This window comes from Sapajus apella, unplaced genomic scaffold (genome assembly GCF_009761245.1).
Source record: "Sapajus apella isolate SASKATOON/1434 unplaced genomic scaffold, GSC_monkey_1.0 scaffold99, whole genome shotgun sequence".
In the NCBI taxonomy this organism is placed as follows: Eukaryota; Metazoa; Chordata; class Mammalia; order Primates; family Cebidae; genus Sapajus; species Sapajus apella.
The window spans coordinates 5,839,825-5,855,011 of NW_022437039.1; the positions used below are offsets into that span (position 1 = coordinate 5,839,825).

Consider the following 15,187-nt stretch of genomic DNA (forward strand, 5'->3'; position numbering starts at 1 on the left):
GTCAGGTCACTGTGAAGCGATTAAACGTGATGATAGTTAATGCTGTGAGATGACGTTCCCAATGGCATCATTTTATGCCCCCCAAAAAATTAATAATCTTACGTCAGTAAATAGGATACAGAGAGTGGGAGATGACGTCAAAATCATTATCACTGGGTAGAAAGTTAAATTTTCTTTTTCCATGTTGCTTATTGGTATCTTCCTCAGTGAGCATGTTATCATAAAATAAGTGGGGTAGAGAGTTGCAGGGGCAGATACATTTTTTTTTAAACAGAAAAGCAGAGCAAACAACTCCAGCTGGTCTTGACCTTCATTCCGGCCAGGCTCACGCACAGAACTTTCGCCATTTGAGAACATGACATTCATTTATTACTCTCAGTCTACAGATCAAGAGCACATTAAAAATGTTTGCTGGCTGCTTTATAGTTTGGAGCTAATAATGGACTCAGACTTGGCATCACCATTGAGGGCTGTGAGCCCTAGGGGGCTGGGCTGGATGGACCATCCGCCCACTGCATCCGGTCTTGCATGTCAATAGCACACTCTTGCTTTCTGGGTGTGTTATTTTATTCATGAATGAAAATGCTTGATCCTTCAGTATTAATTCAAACTGGGGTTTTTTTTTTGCATCTTTATGATCATGATCAAAATTTGCCTTTGAGAGAAGTGTGTTGTTTTGCTGCAAATGTTTCATTCAAAGGCTAGCACTGGATGAAATCAAAGATGGCCTCAGTTCCATTTACAGCTTCTAGGAAAGAGGTCGGATGGGCAAACTTCCTGCTAACCATTTGATAGCTGTGTGATCTTGGGCAAATTAATTAACCTCTCTGAGCCCCAGTGTCTTATTCTGCAATGTAAGAATAATAACATTTACCTCATAGGAGTTCGTGAGAGTTAGATGAGGTAAGCCATGTAAATTGCTCAGGATAATCCCTGGTTTGTTCACCCTAAGTGCTGAATACACACTTGAATCTGCTTGTGTGTCTTCATAGACGAGATCCAAGAAAAGGTTTACTTGTGCCTTCCATTTTTGTTCTGTTCTCTTGTGGTACATGGTGTTATATGTCATCATTAAGAGAATATTCATTGTAATAGTATTTATTTTCCTCTTTTGAAAAAGCCAACATTTAGATTAGAAGGAAAAGCAAAAGTATTGAGATTGCAACAACCTGGGTTCCAATCCTGACTCTGCAGCTCATTAGCTGTGTGACATTGGGACAGTCACTTAACCTCTCTGATCCTCATCTGTAAACTGTGAACAACAATACCTATCTATACTGTTGTATTTATTTGTGGATTACTTAAAGCAATAGGTGGGAGTTTGCCTAGGTAGGGCCAGCCTAGCATTTTAGTAAAGGCTGAATATGTGTTAATTTCCCCATTTCCCCCCTTTCTGATAGCACAGTTGCAAGCAAACTTATGGAAAACATAATAGGAACTGATATAGTTCTCGGAACAGACCCATCTACCTTGCATCTGGTCCTCAGCGCTCCCAGTTGACCAGTTCTTGCCCTTTCTTTACTGCCTCACCCTGCCTCCCAGCTCCTATTTCCCCATGGCCTTGACATTCTCATTATTGCAGCTCCGCTTGATCCCACACTCTCTGGTTATCTCTCTCTGGATCCGTTCAGCTGCAGCTCCCCCTGTGAACTGCTCCCATTCCCAGTATCTCCACACTCCAGTTCCCAAGAAATCTGATTGCTACAATACAATGTCAAGACACTTTCTGGAGAAAAGAAAGGAGGACGTGTGTGTCCTCATTTAAGAACAGCTTGCTAATTTCTAATTTTTCGTTTTCCCCCTTTGCTGGTAACAAAGCAAGATCTGCACCAGTGAAGACCTATTTTTATCAAAATATGCATCCCTGAAGAGCTAACTGGAATCAATGCTGTCCAGCAATCCTGAGTTCTGGCCAAGGAAAAATAAACAGTTTAGTGTAAAAAAGTAGGGCCGGGCGTGGTGGTTCACACCTGTAATCCCAGCCTTTGGGTGGCCGAGGTGGGTGGCAAAACCCCTTCTTTGCCAAAAATGCAAACAATTAGCCAGGCATGGTGGTGTATTCCTGTGGTCCCAGCTACTCAGGGGGCTAAGGTAAGAGGATTGCTCAAAACAGGGAGGCAGAGGTTGCAGTGAACGGAGATCGCACCACTGCACTCCAGCCTGGGCAACAGAGTGAGAACCTGTCTCAAAAAAAAAAAAAAAGAAAGTAGCCAGGCAAAGTGGTATGTGTCTATAGTCCTAGCTATGTGGTAGGCTGAGGCAGGAGGATCGCCTGACCCCCAGGAGTTCAAAGCCAGGCTGGGCAACATAGCGAGACCTCATTTCTTTAAAAAAAAAAAATCATATATTTTTATAATTATAAAATTTAATTATAAAATTATAGTTATATTATGTTCTATGACCTTTAACTCTCTTCTAATAGAATACTCTTTAGGAATTCCCTTTTTCAGATCAAAGAGAAGAAAATAAAGGCTTGTTTTTTCATCTTTATAAAAGTGTAGTGCAGTATTTTAACTGTACTTTTTGTTCAAAAGACAGCATGATGTTACATAATTAATTCAGAAACCTTTGATAACCAAAGCAATTATGGAAAATTAAGAGTGAATTTAAATATGTTTCCAAATCTCATAGCTTTGTATAGTTCGACAGGCTATAAGCACGTGCACGTGTGTGTGTGTGCACGTGTGTGTGTGTGTGTGTGTGTGTGTGTGTGTGTGTGTTACAGGAGATTTTGGCACATTTCTTAACTTCTCTGAGCTTTACAGTCCCCTCTTGTTTAATGGAAACAGTTTTATATATACATATATATAAATATATATATAAATTTATATATAGTATGTAATTTGTATGAAGTGTCCACTGATTCCCTAGTTTGGTACAATTATGGCAACCCCCATAAGAGGAACTGACATTTCCCAACCACCGAATAGTACCAGGTAGGTGAAAGATCAACAGTAACACTAGCGGGATTTCTAGGGGTTACTGATGGGAAACCCCGACACACTTGTCTTGGAGTCACCACATCTGTCTCTCACTCAGAGATCAGCAAGCCTTGGGCTTGAGCTACCCTTTGTGTTTCAGCAGCAAGTCACGCTAAAAAGATTTGTGGGACAGGAATCCAAACACCCTCTGTAAATTATTTATACATTATGTGGAAAATGTGAAATGTGTTTCAAACAAATGATGCATGACCATGTATTAATCTGTTCTCGCAGTGCTACAAAAAAAATACCTAGGATTGGGTAATTTTTAAAGAAAAAAGGGTTCAATTGGCTCATGTTCCTGCAGGCTGTACAGGAAGCATGATGCTGGCATCTGCTCAGCTTCTGGGGAGGCCTCAGGAAACTTCCAATCATGGTGGAAGGCAAAGAGAGACCAAGGTGTCTCACATGGTGGGAACAGGAGCAAGAGAGCAAGCGGGGAGGAGCCACACATTTTTTTTTGAGACAGAGTCTTGCATTGTCACCAGTGTGAAGTGCAATGGCACAATCTCAGCTCACTGCAACCTCTGCCTCCCAGGTTCAAGAGATTCTCATGCCTCAGCCTCCCAAGTAACTGGGACTACAGGTGTGCAATACCACGCCCAGCTAATTTTTGTATATTTGGTAGAGATGGAATTCCACTAGTTGGCCAGACTGGTCTTGAACTCCTGACCTCAGGTGATCCACCTGCCTCAACCTCTCACAGTGCTGGAATTACAGGCATGAGCCACTGCGCCCAGCCAGCCACACACTTTTAAACAACCAGATCTCAGCCAGGCGCAGTGGCTTACACCTGTAATCCCAGCACTTTGGGAGGCTGGGATGGACAGATCACTTGAGGTCAGGAGTTCAAAACCAGCCTGGCCAACATGGTGAAACCCTGTCTCTACTAAAAATATAAAAATTAGCCAGGCATGGTGGCGGGCACCTGTAATCCCAGCTACCTGGGAGGCTGAGGTGCAAGAATCACTTGAACCTGGGAGGCGGAGGTTGCAGTGAGCCGAGATCGTTTCACTGCGTTCCAGCCTGGGCAACAGAGTGACATTCTGTCTCAAAAATAAAAGTTAAAATTAAAAATAAACAACTAGATCTTGTGAGAACTCACTGCCTCCACGATAGCACAAAGGGGATGGATGGTGTTATGCCATGAGAACCTGTCCCCATAATCCAATCACCTCCCGCAAGGCCCCACCTCCATCATCAGGGATTACATTTCAACATGAGATTTGGGCGGGGATATAGATCCCAACCATGTCAGACCAAAACTTTATTTTTGAAATAAAAACCGTCTATTAAATGGGACCATCTGAATTTAGAAATGTGATGATTCCTTCCTAGGTAATGTTGACTGGCGTAACTGGGTGTGGGTGTTCCTGGCCTCTGGTGGGTAAGGCCAGGGATGCCACTAAGCATTCTATAATATACAGGACAGCCCCCCACAACAGCCCCCCACAACATAATATACAGGACAGCCCCCCAGCCCAAAATGTTAATTTTGTCAAGGTTGAGAAACTTTGGGCTATATACATTTAGATGTAGATTACATTTTTACAAAATTTGGATGACTTTTAGAATCCGACCTTTCCCATGCTAATACCATGGGCATCTTTCCATGTTCATGAATATTCAAAATGTCAACGTCAAAACAATGGGTGCATAAGATTCCATGAAATGGTTGACTCTGCCACATTCTACTTAGCTGACTTCTGGTGCTGGACATTTAGGTTGTTCGTTGTTTGTTTTTGTCTGTTTGTTGAGACAGGGTCTCATTCTATTGCTCAGGCTGAAGTGCAGTGCTGCAGTCACGGCTCACTGCAGCCTAGCCTCCCAGGCTGAAGCAGACCTCCCACCTCAGCCTCCCAAGTAGCTGGAAGTAAAGCTACCACCATGCCCAGCTATTTTTTTTTTTTTTTTTTTTTTTTTTTTAGAGATGGGGCTTTACCATGTTACCCAAGCTGGTTGTGAACTTCTGAGCTCAAAAGATCCACCCACCTTGGCCCCCCAGAGTGCTGGGATTACAGGCATGGGCGACCACATCTGGCCCTCTTTGCTGTTCTTATAGACAATACTATGATGAATACTCTTTTTTTTTTTTTTTTTGAGACGGAGTTTCGCTCTTGTTACCCAGGCTGGAGTGCAATGGCGCGATCTCGGCTCACCGCAACCTCCGCCTCCTGGGTTCAGGCAATTTTCCTGCCTCAGCCTCCTGAGTAGCTGGGATTACAGGCACGCGCCACCATGCCCAGCTAATGTTTTGTAGTTTTAGTAGAGACGGGGTTTCACCATGTTGACCAGGATGGTCTCGATCTCTTGACCTCGTGATCCACCCGCCTCGGCCTCCCAAAGTGCTGGGATTACAGGCTTGAGCCACCGCGCCCGGCGATGAATACTCTTTACCTCCATCTTTGTACTGGTCCCATTATCTTCTTAGGGTGAATCATAAAAAAAGATTTCTCAGTTGAAAGAAACAGAAAGCTGGCATCAGGTCGGGCATGATGGCTCACACCTGTAATCCCAGCAATTTGGGAGGTGACGGCAGGTGGATTGCTTTAGCCCAGGAGTCTGAGGCCAGGCTGGGCAACATGGCAAAACCCCGTCTCTACTAAAATTATAAAAATTAGCCAGGCATGGTGGTTGCATGCCTGTAATCCCAGCTACGCAGAAGGCTAAGGCAGGAGGATCACCTGATCCTTGGGAGGTCAGGGATGGGGCCACTGCACTCCAGCCTGGGCAATGGAGAAGACCCTGTCTCAATAAAAAAAATAAATAAAAAGAAAGCTGGCATCAGCTTGTACTCATGCCAGGAAAACAGGGGCATGCCTATTTGCCTATGACTTTGTTGACACTGGGTTTTCCCATTTTTAAAATCTGCAGGGTCCTTGTGGTGCCCCAGTTGGTCTGTCCACTGTGCCCCACAGTGTTCTAGGGTGGTCTGGCTGGGATGGGGCTAAGGTCCTGGCACTACCTCTGTTAAGTACATGGGGCATTTGTCAGGGCAGAATCCTCATGATCTCTGCTGTCACCTTCTCTTGTCTTTGTTTCCTGCAGCATCCAGACACATTAGCCAAGCCGCAGCCAAAGTCGACGTTGAATTTGATTATGATGGGCCACTGATGAAGACGGAAGTCCCAGGGCCTAGATCTCGGGTGAGTTGAGCACACCTGAGTGGGGTATTTTGGAAAAGGGAGAAAGGGGCTAAGAAGTAAGAACACAGCTAAGCTTAGGGACTTGCATTGATTGTCAGCTGCTTTCAGAGAGTTCACCACCAGAGAGCCAAGATATTCAATTAGGCCATTTTGCCATAAGAAGCCAAAGAAGGACTGGGCACCTTGGATCATGCCGGTGATCCTAGCACTCTGGGAGGTCGAGGCAGGTGGATCACTTGAGGTCAGGGGTTCAAGATCAGCTTGGCCAACATGGTGAAACCCTGTCCCTACTCAAAATGCAAAAATTAGCCAGGAGTGGTGTAGTCCCAGCTACTCCAGAGGCTGAGACAGGGTTTCATCATGTTGGCTAGGATGGTCTCGATCTCTTGACCTTGTGATCCACTCGCCTCAGCCTCCCAAAGTGCTGGAATTACAGGTGTGAGCCACCGCGCCCAGCCCGTGCTATAGTTCTGTTGAGGCCTGGGCTCTGCATGGATTCGTCATCACTGCTGCCTCCTTCTGCTGGCCAAAGCAACTTATACCTTCTCTTAAGCCCAGAGTCAAGGGCTGGGGTACAATGTCCAGCCAACAGTGGAAGAACCTGGCAATGTTACGTGGCACAGTGCTCAGAGATCAAATGCCCTTGAACTTGATCTTCAAACCTTTCTAATGCAAATTTATTTTTTCTTTGCATATTTTATCCATAGTGTCTTTTTTTTTTTTCTGTCAAAACATACCTCTTTTGTCATTGCAACTATTTTATAAATCTGGAAATCTTTGTATTAATATAAGTGATTATAGTTATTTTGGATAGTGTTTTGCTAACAAAATGGGAGACATTTTAAATGCATATTTCTATTGGGGGTACAGATTTTAATCTAGTAGTAGTAAAATTCTTGTAATAACTTTTCATATTCTTGTCATGAATATTATCCTGTGTTTTTACGTGGACATATATAATTTTTTGACACTAACTGCAACATCTGTTTTATGTTGAATTACTTTTGGAGTTGACATCTTTGTAATATCAAAGCAACTAGTTTCTAATTCCTTGTTTCTGTATAGAATAAAGTACAAGTGCTTTACGGAACATTTGGATTATAATTGTAAATGGTTCTTTGATGTGCAAGTTAATATTTTCAGTTGTTTTATTTATATTCTTAATGAGGTGTTAACACCTTTTTCTCCCTAAATAACAGAGAATCTGTGTTTTTAATGGCACTAGATAAACACCTTCAGTTTAAGATTTTCTTGCTAAATATTTTAATTTATCTTTCAGGTGTCTGAATTTCTAGCCTGTCTATTGTACTGGTAATTTAACTGTGTAATGGAATAGTTTCTTGCCATCTATTTATATCAAGTAATTTTTAAAGTAATATTGTTGACTAATAAACTATTAAGTTATTGGCAAAAGAGAAAAAATGCCAAGACTTGGGAAAACATGGAAAACTTTAAGCTATTTTGACAAGAATGTGTACTTGCTATAATGATTTTGTTCTTTTGCCTGCAGGAGTTAATGAAACAGCTGAATATAATTCAGGTAAGTGAGGATGAGGTAACATTCCTTTTGTTGCTTCTTTATCACAATTGAGCTAAAAGACAGATGCTTAATCTGATCTGACTCTTTTTTAAAAAATGTAGTTGACTTTTGTTCTAAACGTTTTTTCTCATTTCCTCTGTGATTTCTTCTTTGACCCATTGGTTACTTACATGGTGTTGAATCTCTATGCTTCGGTAAATTTCCCAAATTTATTTCTGTTCTTGATTTCTAGTTTCATTCCATTATGGTTGGGAAACACATTTTTGTGATTTCAATCCTGTTAAATTTATTGAGCCTTTTTTTATGGCCTAACATATGGTCTAGCTTGGAGAATATTCCATATGTATTCTGTAGTCTGCTGTTGTTGGACAGAGTGTTCTATAGATGTTTGTCAGGTCTGGTTGCTTTTAGAATATTGTTCAAGTCTTCTATTTCCTTGCTAACCTTCTGCCTAGTTGCCCTATCCATTATGGAGTGCCAGATGCTGACATCTCCAACTATTATTATAAAACTATTTTTCCCTTTAATTCTGTTTTTGCTTTATCTATTCAGGGCTCTGTTGTTAGGTGCAAATATGTTTATAATTGTCATATCTTCTTAGTGGATTTACCCTTTATAATATTAATATTATAATATTCTCTCAGTAACATTTTTTATAGTCTATTTTTTCTGATATGATTATAACCCCTTCTATCTTTCTTATGGTTGCTGTATGCATCAGATAACTTTCTCCATCTTTTTACTTTCAACGTAGTTGTGTTCTTGAATATAAAGTGACTCCTGTAAACTGCATGGAGTTGGTTCTTTTTATCCAGTCTGACAATCTCTGCCTTTTGATTGGATTGTTTAATCCATTCACAGTTAATGTTATTATTCATATAGTTGTATTTACAGCTGCCATTTATTGTTGTTCTCTACATGTCTTCTGTCTTTTTTGTTCTTTTATTCCCCTTTTAATTTTTTTTTTAATTATTTGAGATGGAGTCTCACTTTGTCACCCCAGACTGGAGTGCAGTGCCGCACAATCTAAGCTCACTGAAACCTCCACCTTCTGGGTACAAGTGATCCTCCTGCCTCAGCCCCCCAAGTAGCTGGGATCACAGGCATGCATACCTGGCTAATTTTTGTAGAGATGGAGTTTTTACCATGTTGCCGAGCTGGTCTCAAACTCCTGGCTTCAAATGATCCACCTGCCTCGGCCTCCCAAAGTACTGGGATTACAGGTGTGAGTCACCGCACCAGGCCCTCTTGTCACGTTTTATTATTTTGCACTAAGTGAGTACTTTACAGTGTGACATTTTTATTTCTTTAATGATTACTATATATTTTTAGTTTTCATTGAGATTGCACTAAGGTTTACCAAACATGTCTTAACAGAATCGACTTCAGATTTGTATCTCTTTTTTTGTTCTGATGTATAAACCACATAGAGAAAAATTCATAAAATATAAAATCACAGCTTATTGAACTATTATAAAGCAGACCACCCATGCACTTAACCAAAACAAGAAATACATTGCCAGCACCCACAGATGCCCCTATGTGTCCATAGAAAGGTCATGATATGATGTGCTTCAGTGATTCAAGCTTGATCCTGAAAGACCAGGAATCTAGGGAATGGCAGTGAGCCTGAGTTGGTCTCTTCTTTCTCCAAGAATGCAGAGGCTGTGCATTTTTTCTGCAATTACGAAGAGAGCCGAGGCAATTACCTTGTTGATGTTGATGGCAACCGAATGCTGGATCTTTATTCCCAAATCTCCTCTGTCCCCATAGGTAAGAGCTGGGAAATCACTCCTTGGATATCACCTCTGTTTCTCCCTCTGCTAGTTGTGGCTGTCCAGGTTGTAGGATGTGGCGTCCAGCAGGCACATCCCAGGGGGTTGCCTGACGCTTCACTCAAGGGTAGGAAAACAATAAGTAATTCATAAAGGGTATATTATTAGACATATTATATGTCCTCTCCCATCTACTCCTCCCCAAAGCCTACAAGGTAAATATGTATTAATTAACAAAGCATAGAGAGGTTTGGTAGGTTGCATAGGAATTACAGCTAGGATGCAAACCCATCTGTGTGACTGCCGTGGCCACCATGTAGGCATCTTAGGTTGAGTTTCCCAGAAGAGCCTGAGGTGGGGATTTCTTTTTTCCCTGGTTTTTGTTTGTTTGTTTGTTTGTTGTTTGTTGTTGTTGTCGTTGGAGTCTTGCTCTGTGCACCAGGCTGGAGTTCAGTGGCGCAATCTCAGCTCACTGCAACCTCCACCTCCTGGATTCAAGCGATTCTCCTGCCTCAGCCTCCCAAGTAGCTGGGATTACAGGCATGCGCCGCCATGCCTGTATAATTTTTGTATTTTTAGTAGAAACGGGGTTTCACCGTGTTGGCCAGGGTAGTCTAGAACTCCTGCCCTCAAGTGATCTGCCTCTCTCGGCCTCCCACAGTGCTGGGATTATAGGTGTGAGCCACTACAACTGGCCTAATTTTTTTATTTTTTTAGAGACGGGGTCTCACTATGCTGCCCAGGCTGGTCTCAAACTCCTGGACTCAACTGATCCTCCCACCTCAGCCTCCCAAAGTGCTGGGATTACAGGCGTGAGCCACTGAACCCAGACAGAGGGAGATTCCTGGGCAGGTTACTGATTGAGGGAGAGCTCTCAGGAGAAAGGGGAGGAAGGGAAACAGCCTGGGTCGGGGGAAGAAGCTAAGAAGGATGAGGTCTCAGCTAGAACTATCCACAGCCTGACCCCACTTGGGGCTCTGGAGCGTGCACCACACCCCAGAGTTGGTCTTGGACTGAAGCGGAGGGCCCGGCTTTTTATGGTACTGTGCCAGCTAGTCATTGCCCATCAGCTGCCAGAGGGGAGAACTCGTGTAATCTCCTCTGCAAAGTGGCTTCCATTTGCCATGGGCAATTTTCCAGGCAAGGAGGCAGCTGGAGTCATTATCAACCAACACACACAGCAGCTGGGAAACGGTGACCTCCCGGGTGAAAGTGACCTCGGTGGGAGGCCCACAGCCTCTGCCTCCCCAGGCTCACCTCCCAGCCATATAGAGCGTGACGCGCTGTGGAAAAGGGCACACAGACAGGATTGACAGGCCTAATTTGGAAATGCAGGTAGCTGCTATTTGCAGCTTGGATGGTTAATGTTCCTTTGGCTGCCGGATTCCCGGTTGCCTTCAATAAGTCCGTGGGCTGTGTCTGATGAAGCCTGTCCCTTCACAGATGACGCTGGTTCTTCTGCTGCAGAGGAGCCCAGGGCATCCTCTGTTCCCCATCAGCACCTCCCACAGCCCCCCTGGTCAGCAGCCTGGAGCCTTTCTCCCTGAGACCGAGCCGTGGGTGTCCACTCCTCCTCTTCTTCCCTTGCCCATTTCCTCATACCTACTTATTTCCCATTAAGATGCTATTAGACAGTAAGCGGATGACTCATTCTTTTGGGGAAGTCCATTATTCAGGGATGCCTCGGCCACAGAAGGCATTTTGGAGACAAAGATTTATAAAGCCCCATCTCCCGTTTGTGTTGGAGTAGAAGGGATAGGCTCTTGAGTTGTCCTGGGTTCAAATCCTGGCTCCACTGTATATTAGCTGTGGGATAGTGACCCAACCCCTAGGACTCCCTCAGTCTGAATGTCCAGCTACCCACTGTGTGCGTGAAGGTCAGGGAATCAGATTAGCAGCATTTGTTTAAAAAACTAGAAGTTTGGTCCAGCACAGTGGCTCACGCTGGTAATCCAAATATTTTTGGAGGCCAAGGGAAGAGGACTGCTTGAGGCCAGGAGTTGAAGACCAATCTGGGCAATATAGTGAGACCCAACCCCATCTCTACAAAAAAAAATTTTTAATGCCTTTAGTCCCAGCTACTCTGAAGGCTCAGTCAGGAGGATCAGTGGAGCCCAGGAGATTGAGGCTGCAGTGGGCTATGATCATACCACCGCACTCCAGCCTAGGCAACAGTGCAAAACCCTGTCTCAATAAAAACAAAAACAAGCCCAGACACAGTGGCTTACGCCTGTAATCCTAGTGCTTTGAGAGGCCAAGGCAGGTGGATCAGGAGATTAGGAGTTCGAGACCAGCCTGGCCAACACAGTGAAACCCCGTCTCTACTAAAAATACAAAAAAAATTAGCCAGGATGGTGGTGCATGCCTGTAGTCCCAGCTACTGGAGAGGCTGAGGCAGGAGAATTGCTTGAACCTGGGAGGCAGAGGTTGCAGTGAGCCAAGATCATGCCACTGCACTCTGGCCTGGGTGACTGAGGAAGACTCTGTCTCGGCAAAAAAAGCTTGAAGGGCTAGATCGAATCTAGGAATTCTAAAAGTTCTTTCTCTGGCCACCTGTTCTCCCGTTTCTGTAGTCTTTGAAAAGATTTTTTTTTTACGTAAATAGTTATTGTGAATTTACTACACATCTGGCATATTGCTAAGTGCCTTATATGTTGTCTCATTACAGGGCTACAACTGCCTTAAAGTAGGGTCTTTTAACATCACCTCCAGTTGACTGACTGGCCCAAGTCTCAAGAGCTTGCAGGGTTTGCCTGGTATACAAAGGGAGTCCAAGGCTAAGCCAGGATGTGAACAAACAACTCTCTGCCTCCCAAGCTTATTTCTATGGCAGCCGCCTTGCAGACTCCTGCCCCTGCCCTGCCCTGCCCTGAAACATGGGAGTCCCACAGTATCAAAAGCCCAGGGCAGAATTTCCCTGATCAGAGGGACCAGCTCTGCTTTCATCTCTTCTTCAGAAGCCCATAAGGCACACTGCCTCTGAGGCTTAATGAGGTTTACCTGGAACAGGCTTATCTCCAGAGGCACAAAAGTCCCGAACACGCCAATGTTGATAAGGACCCAAGGCTTAGAGACCTTTGGCCCAAAAATAGCTGGAGAAACCCAGAGTGTTCCTTTCTTGAGTAAGGCTCACTTTGCAGCCTTAGGTCCAGCGTGCGTTGGAGTAGGACTGGGGAGTAGCAGGGATGAATGTTAACAGTCCTCTCTACCCTGGGCCCCTCCTTGCCTCTCCCATCCATCTTCTTGACAAGGCAGAGTGGACCCCCAAGGCATTTCAGATTACTTTCACTGTTTTGTTCTGTTGAGGAGAAAGTCTCCCCTGGGTGATGCCCGGTCTTTAACACCTGATCTCTTACTATGAAGGAGTGTGTGCCCCCAGGCCCAGAGGCTTGGGCAGGCAACAGATTGTTCCTACTGATTTCAACCTCTGGCCACATTGATGTAAACTCTCCTTCCAAAGTTAATGTATTTGGCTGGGCACAGTGGCTCACGCCTGTAATCCCAATACTTTGGGAGGCCAAGACAGGAAGATAACTTGAGCTCAGGAATGTGGGACCAGCCTAACCAACACGGCGAAACCCAGCCTCTATAAAAACTACCAAAATTAGCCGGGCATGGTGGTGCACACCCGGAAGCCCGGCTATTCGGGAGGCTGAAATGGGAGGATTGCTTAAGCTGGGGAGGTTGGGGCTGCAGTGAGCCGTGATCATGCCACTGCACTTCCGCCTGGGCAACAGAGTGAGACCTGGTCTCAGAAAAAAGACAAAAGGTTCAAGGGGTGAATTCTGAGGTTAGCAAGTGACTGGTGAAAGGAAAGGAGAAGTCTGGAAAGGCCTCGGGCGTGGACGGTTGTCTCCGTGCTACTGCAGGGATTGCATGTTCAAATTCTGTAGGAGTCAGCATGAACCTTGGGGTAGAAATTCAGGCTGTGACGTCAGCACACTCGTTTTGCACAAACTCCAGTTGACCATCTTGGTCCCAACAGATTTCAGCCTGTTTCTCCTTGATCTCATAAGCAGAGAGAGTTTCTGCATTTTCAGCAAGCAAGTTTATTTATTTATTTATTTATTTATTTATTTATTTATTTATTTCCTTCCTTCCTTCCTTCTTTCCTTTTTTCTTTCTTTCCTTCCTTCCTTCCTTCCTTCTTTCCTTTTTTCTTTCTTTCCTTCCTTCCTTCCCTCCTTCCTTCCTCTTTCTTTCTTTCTTTCTTTTTTTTGAGATGGATTCTCACCCAGGCTGGAGTGCAGTGGTGCCATCTCAGCTCACTGCAATCTCCACCTCCCTGGTTCAAGCAATTCTCCTACCTCAGCCTCCCAAGTCACTGAGATTACAGGCACACACCACCACACTGGGCTAATTTTTCTATTTTTGGCGGAGACGGGGTTTCACCGTGTTGGCCAGGAAACTCCTGACCTCAAGTGATCCCCCAATCTTAGCCTCCCAAAGTGAGATTCCTTTCTTATCTGCTCTCTTGCAAACTCAAGAATTTCTGTTCCTTACTGGCTTCTTACTGGCTGGGGCACAGCTTCAGCTTTTCAGTAAATTGTTTGTTTTTTTCTCTCTGCTGTCCTGTAAGCCCAAGAATGTAGCCACTGGTTTCTTTAACTCTTTGAGGCATGGTGTCAAGTCCTGGTTGGTGGCCACCATGGGTATGCTAACCCTGAGGCAGCTCTCCTAAGACTCCCTCCCTCTGGTCCTCTGGCCAGGGTGGGCCAGGCGCCACCACAAAGCGTCCTGGGCCTGTGGGGCAGCATTACCATGGACAGGGGACTCTGTGTATGTGGCAGAAGTGGGAATGGGCATCACCCACCATCGCATGGCCACTTTCCAGGGCTTCCAGACACATGAAAGTGATGAGGCAGCCGGGCATGGTGGTTCATGCCTGTAATCCCAGAAGCTGGGAGGCTGAGGCAGGTGGATCACAAGGTCAAGAGTTCAAGACCAGCCTGGCCAAGATGGTGAAACCCTGTCTCTACTAAAAATACAAAAAATTAGCCAGCATGGTGATGGGTGCCTATAATCTGAGCTACTCAGGAGGCTGAGGCAGAGAATTGCTTAAACCGGGGAGGCAGAGGTTACAGTGAGCAGAGATTATACCACTGCACCCCGTCTGCGTGACAGAATGAGACTACGTCTCAAAAAAAAAAAAAAAGTGAGGATGCATTCATCAGGATGAGAGCTGCGATTTTTGGAAACTCAAGTCAAACAAATGAGGTCAGGTGCTGAGTTCTTTTCTCAGAAAGAGACCCTGCCACCCTCTTGTTCTCCGACCTCATGTGTAATTGTCTCCCAGTACTGAGTGAGAGATGACCTGCAGGGCAGGTGCATAACCAGGAGAGAGGAAATAGCTTGACTTCAGGCCTGGTTCAGTGGCTCACACCTGTAATCCTAGCACTTTGGAAGACCGAGGCAGGTGGATCACCTGAGGACAGGAGTTCAAGACCAGCCTGGCAACATGGCAAAAACCCATCTCTACTAAAAATACAAAATATTAGCCAGGCATGGTGGTGCACATCTGTAATCTCAGCTACTCCAGAGGCTGAGGCATGAGAATCATTTGAACACAAGAGGTGGAGATTGCAGTGAGCCAAGATTGTGCCACTGCCCACCAGCTTGGGAACAAGGCAAGACTCTGTCAAAAAGAAAAAGAAAAAGAAAAAAAATGGGGAGGAGGATGGAAGGGAGGGAGGGGAGGGGAGGGGGAGGAAAAAGGAAGGGAAGGGAAGGGGAAGGAAGAAGGAA

At 44.7% G+C, this 15,187-nt stretch overlaps 1 protein-coding gene across 3 annotated transcripts in view; it reads left to right on the top strand.

Annotated features, from left to right (window-relative positions):
- Window positions 1-15,187, top strand: part of ABAT (4-aminobutyrate aminotransferase) — a 117,877-nt gene that overhangs the window by 69,724 nt on the left and 32,966 nt on the right. For all 3 annotated transcript variants that reach the window (XM_032258076.1, XM_032258075.1, XM_032258074.1), the window contains exons 3-5: window positions 6,030-6,127; window positions 7,638-7,667; window positions 9,323-9,440. In XM_032258076.1, the coding sequence (XP_032113967.1) occupies window positions 6,030-6,127; window positions 7,638-7,667; window positions 9,323-9,440 (246 nt within the window). The remainder of the gene's footprint in view (window positions 1-6,029; window positions 6,128-7,637; window positions 7,668-9,322; window positions 9,441-15,187) is intronic.